This window comes from Marmota marmota, unplaced genomic scaffold (assembly GCF_001458135.2).
Source record: "Marmota marmota marmota unplaced genomic scaffold, marMar, whole genome shotgun sequence".
NCBI classification, from domain to species: domain Eukaryota; kingdom Metazoa; phylum Chordata; class Mammalia; order Rodentia; family Sciuridae; genus Marmota; species Marmota marmota.
This window is the reverse complement of record NW_026000327.1, coordinates 113,207-118,915: the sequence shown is the minus strand read 5'-3', so window position 1 is coordinate 118,915 and position 5,709 is coordinate 113,207. Positions and strand designations below refer to the sequence as shown.

General features: G+C 36.7%; 1 protein-coding gene across 2 annotated transcripts in view; it reads right to left on the bottom strand.

The window, feature by feature from the left end:
* Nucleotides 1-3,222, bottom strand: part of LOC107158751 (U2 small nuclear ribonucleoprotein auxiliary factor 35 kDa subunit-related protein 2-like) — a 26,530-nt gene extending 23,308 nt beyond the window's left edge. For both annotated transcript variants that reach the window (XM_048797383.1, XM_015505247.2), the window contains exons 1-3: nucleotides 2,837-3,222; nucleotides 2,297-2,376; nucleotides 1,012-1,087 (exon numbers count right to left, since the gene is read on the bottom strand). In XM_048797383.1, coding sequence (XP_048653340.1) covers nucleotides 1,012-1,087; nucleotides 2,297-2,376; nucleotides 2,837-2,877 — 197 coding nt within the window. In that variant the 5' untranslated portion in view covers nucleotides 2,878-3,222. The remainder of the gene's footprint in view (nucleotides 1-1,011; nucleotides 1,088-2,296; nucleotides 2,377-2,836) is intronic.
* Nucleotides 3,223-5,709: the final 2,487 nt, after the last annotated feature.

Sequence of the window (5,709 nt, the reverse complement as noted above, 5' to 3'; positions counted from 1 at the left end):
AGAGAGAGAGAGAGAGAATTTTTTTTTAATATTTATTTTTCAGTTCTCGGCGGACACAACATCTTTGTTTGTATGTGGTGCTGAGGATCGAACCCGGGCCACACGCATGCCAGGCCAGCGCGCTACCGCTTGAGCCACAGCCCCAGCCCTTTCCATAGTATTTAAATACTGTTTTTTGGTTTCAATTAACTGCAGACAGAAAAAATTTGAAAAAAATATACTGTGTATTTACTCTTGAAAAGTATGTACTTTTTTCCTGTCATTATTTCCTAAACCAGGGTAGAACCACTCTTTACAAAGCATTTATACTTTGGGTAAATAATAACATCTACTATTAGCCTATTAGCTAGAAATATAAATACTTGATGTTGTGCAGAATGAGCAACATGTTTTGTACACTTTTTTTTATACCAAGTTGATTTTTCAAAGTTACAACATAAATTGAAACATAATATCATTAATTCATCATTAATAAGAGGAAAAAAAAACTTTGAGAGAAAATTAGTAAATACAGTACCTAGAAATTATTCAGAGGCATATAATAAACTTATAAAAAAACAATTACATATGATTCTTCATTTTAGAGAAGATGAAGACAAGCATTAAACAGTCAAATCATTTACTTTGACTTGTATGATTTACTTATATGATTTATACCAAAGACAGTCTTATCACTATGTATAAATAAGTAAATTTATCAAGGTCTCATCTAAATAATGACTTCTTGTGGCCTATTCTTACATTATTCACTCAATCCTCATTGAACTTAAGTGGTGTGACTCAGCTGTTGTTTAGTATTAAAAGAGAACAGTTCTTTCATTAAGCTCATTTCCCTTAAAACAATTATTTATATAGTATTTTGAGGAAAAAAATGAGCATCAATTTAGATTTACCCATGCTTGTAAACCCCCTACTCTTCACTTTCCTCAAACTGTTCAAATGTTTATTTAAAAAACTCCACAAAATTCAAATAAAATACCTTGGATGGTTAATTTTTGAATCAGTGCTAACCTTTCTGTGTCCAATAGTTCTTCTTCTCCTTGCTTTTCAATAAAGGCTTCCTCTTCCTCTTCTGTTTTTAACCATTCTGAGAGAATTTAAAGGTTTATTAAACCAAACGCTGCAAAATTTTGAATATTTCAGTATTCAAATACTTAACACATAAACTTGTTATTCTCTACAACGATGATAAAAACTTTTCTAAATTTGCTCCTTAAGATTAAATTCTCCAAATATCAAATTTGATCTTATTTGTAGATATATTGTTTTATAGTAAACTAAATGTCATGCTGGCTTATACTTAAACCTTAACACATATTGCCATGTGAGTAAACATACAACATCCACACTGTTAGGTAGCAGCTAGCAATTAGCAGTAAAATGTAGGTAACATCATAAAGTGTTCTTTAAATTACTTTAGGGTCCTTCTTTAAACCATCTTAAGAAATCAAATGGTGATAATCTGCAGAAAAAAAAAAAGGAGACAGCTATTTGTAAAACATGCCAAGAGAAAAAGAATAAACAAGACTAATTATTGATAGTGTCCATTGAAGTTCATGTGAAGTTAGGAATTATGGGTATAAGCTCTCCAATTGATCGAAAAGGAAGATTCCTTTACCAGTGCTGGTAGAGTAAGGTAACTTCTGATCAGTGCCCACATTAACATGGGACTGACTTGTAGATGAAGTTCCCTGAATAGAATGTGCATGTGACAATTCCAGAGATGATCAATAAAGGCCTTCTGGAGGAGCTGAACACCTGAATTGGCAGAGTATGGAAGATTGTCCCCAGTTTTCCTGGTAAATATCAAACAATAATAAATTTGGAGACAGTTCTGTCACCTTTGATATTCTCTGCTTGGAGATGACTCATTCTCTCTCCAGAGTGCTTTTGCATGACTTTCAGTGTCTGCATTTAATTTTTCTTTGGTGGGAACACAAAAACTCAGGTTTGGAGTTTTAGCTCCCTGCTTTCCTGCATTTTACCTGAGAAAACGCACAACCAGTGCTAGTTTTACAAAGGAAAACATTCATAAATATGTTCTATGACAGAGTGTTAGCTCTATATTACTTGCATTTAAAACATTAGATACTTTACGAATAGGTGTGAACGATGCATGGATGAGTCATCCTGACTTTCTTCCTGTGGCAATCGTTTGTGACAGGTCTTGGGTTTATTTAGGATTGAGAAGCCTCATCTATTCTTCATCAGATACTTATTTGACTACTTCTGACTCTGGACCTGAAATTCCAAAGAGTAAGAGGGCACACACACAGTTAGATAAGCAATGAATTACCTGAATCTCTCAATCGAGCGAGCTCCTGTCGACGTTTTTTTCGTTTCTGTTTCTTCAGGGAAGCTCTGTATTTTTTATGGCTGGAAAGATTACACACACACGCATATATATGAGATATAAAATAATGGTGATATCACCACTAATTAGATTAACGTTAATAAATTAACAGATTAATAGTGGTGACATATCTCCATTACCAAGTGGCCATACCTACCACACTGTTCCCCGGAGCTTCCCTCTCGGCGCCTCTTAGGAAATCACTGGGGTGCTCAGGAGGGAAATATGATCTCTAATGTTTTGATTACAATGCACCTACCTAATATCGCTTCACCCACCCACGCCCAGGGCAAGCCAACTCCAACGTTTCCTTCCAACAAGGAGGGCAGAGATCCCGGTAAAATCTGGGCGCAAAGGACGTGTTGTGAGAAACTTGCTCATAGTTACCTGCTTTCTCTTTCTTTCCTGCCTACTCATTCTCCAAATATATGCTCAGTCTATTCCGACCACCATTCTCACCAAATCATCTACCTCATTTCTTACCTCTTTTTCTCAGGAAAAATCATCTTCACCAACGCCGCCATTAGACACACACAGTTTAGGAAACCAGGATGTGGCCTGAAGAGGTGGGATTAAGAGAGAAGCCGGAGAACGGAAAAACTGGCGCTTCAAGGTCTCAGCCCGGGTGGAAGCAAAGGCCAGTAGTCGGAGATTCCGCTGGCACCTGGCAAAACCGTAATTCCGCCAGACTCCGTTTATTGCACTCCAAAAGTAATCCTTTAGTCCTCAATGATTTCTCAGCGTATTACTATATTCCTTCACTCTCTAGTAGGCTGTTTAGCAGGAGGTTAAAGTCCTATTTCTCCCCTAATCTCGTTTATTCACGAAAACTCCACCATTAGAGGGACTGACACCCTTTAGATTTGTCCAAACTCCCCCTCCTCCTTCTGCTCCACCTATCAGCGACTGGACAAAGCTCCAGATTCCACCTCCTTCTCTTTGCTCCAGTAGTCTCCTGTAAAACCACCTTAACCCCGGGAGTTGCTAAATTAGAACCTTTGTCTCCAGCAAGTTTACAATTGAGAAGCAGAGAAGAAGTGCTTATATAGATAATATGGTTTGCGGAAAGGTTTGTTCCTAACATAATCCTTTCAGCCTAGACTGAGGGAAGACAGATATCTGAGTGGAGAATGGTAGGAAACAGGTTGCCTGTATTTCAAAGCACAAGATAGTTAATGGAATCTGCCCGGAATAGCAAGGACTTTGACAATAAAGCTTCATGTGCCATTAAAAAAAAAAAAAATCTCAAGGAATATAGCTGTACAAATGAAGTAGGGCTAGGTTATGGATGAAAGTTTGGTACATCTTTTTAAGAGAACTTAATTTTCGATAGCTAAGAGGGGAAACAGCTAAGAAGGGAAACATTGAAAGCTTTTAGGAGGTGACCTTTGATAGTAAAATGTTTAATAATTCTTTTGGGTTGTGTAAATGATTAAAAAATAATGCTAGATAAGAAATAAAACCAGAAAATGAGAAATTATATCCCATCTGATTCAAATGTATGATATGTCAAGATCATTGTACTGCCATGTGTAACCAATTAAAACAAAACAAAACAAAACAAAACATAAAAAAAGAAATAAAATCAGTAATCAATACATGGGATGAATTCAAATTAAAAAGCTTCTCACCCAAGGAAATAATCAATACCAGGAGAGCGACAGAATGGGAGAAAATATTTACCATATGCACCTCAGTTAGAGCGGTAATCTCCACCACAGGTAAAGAACTGAAAAGATAGCCAAAAAACAAATAACCCAAATAATAAATGGGCTAAGGAACTGAGCAGATACTTCATAGGAGAAGACATACAATCAGTCATCAAACATGAAAAAAATGTTCAACATCTCTAGCAATAGGAGAAATACAAATCAAACTAGCCTAAGATTTCATCTCACTTCAGTGAGAATGGAAATTATAAAAAACACAAGCAACAATAAGTGTTGGTGAGAATGAGGGGAGATGTACACTTATACATTGCTGGTGGGACTGCAAATTGGTGCCACCACTGTTGAAAGCAGTATTGATTCCTCAAAAAATTTGGAATGGAATCACCATTTGACCCAGCTATTTCACTCCTGGCATAATACAGTGACACAGCCACTTTGTTATCGGCTCAATTCACAATAGCTAAACTGGAACCAACCTAAATGCTCCTCAATAGATAAATGGATAAAGAAACTGTGGTATATATTCACCATGGACTATTACTCAGCATTAAAAAAGAATGAAATTATGGCATTTGCAGGTAAATGGACGAAGCTGGAGAATATCGTGCTAAGCTAAATAAGCCAATCCCAAAAGTCTAAAGACCAAATGTTTTCTCTGATATATGGATGATGATTCATAACTGGTTGGGGGATAGGGAAGAATGAAGTAAGTTTTCTTTGGGCAGAGGGGTGTGAAGGAAGGAGGCATGGGGGTGAGAAAAATGGTTGAATGAGACTGACATTATCACCCTATAGTACATGTATGATTGCATGAATGTTGTTACTGCATCAGGCACAACCAGAGAAATGAAAAACTGTGCTTCATTGTGTTCACTGAGTTGAAATGCATTCTGCTCTCTTATATAAGTAATTAGAATAAATAATTTAAAAAGATAATGCTAGAATATTACAATAATCTAGATGAGGAGAGATGAAGATTTAAACTAGCACAAAAATCATAGGAATTGAGAGGGTGTACACATGATGTATTCAATTACTGAATTGTCCCTGCTTCCCCAAGTTCTTCCTTAGAACAATTTATCAGTTGCCCAAACCTTGAATAAGGTCTCACCATACTTCTTAGACACAGCAGCAACCTATGACATCCTTCACCTCAAAGCTGGCTTTGTCCAGATTAGTGCATCAGTAATTGAGGAAGTATAACTTTGAATTAAGCAGACTGGGAAACTTGTCTTGGCCCTTTTGTTCCTGATTTCTTCAGCACTTTTAACATGTATGTATGCTAAATTTTGAGGGAATTATCTGTCTTTTGGATGATTTTGTCCTATGTGGTAAATTTCATTTATTGATTTGTGTATGTTGTACCAAACTTGCATTCTTGAAATAAAAACAAGTTGATTATATTATATGATCTAATGTACTTTTGAATTCAGATTGCTAATATTTTATTTAGTAAAATAAAATAAATAAATAAATAAATAATGTTCATATGGAACATTGGTCTGTAGTTTTCTGTTCTTGGTGCATCCTTGTCTCTTTTTGGTATTAGGGTTATACTGGCTTCATAAAAACATTTGGGAAAAGGCCGGGTCTTTGCATTCAAAGCCCGCCGGGCCCATAGCGCCAGGCGGGGCAAGGCGCAGCGCCCCAGCCGAGCGCACTGTCCGCGAGCGGCAGCGCCCTGGC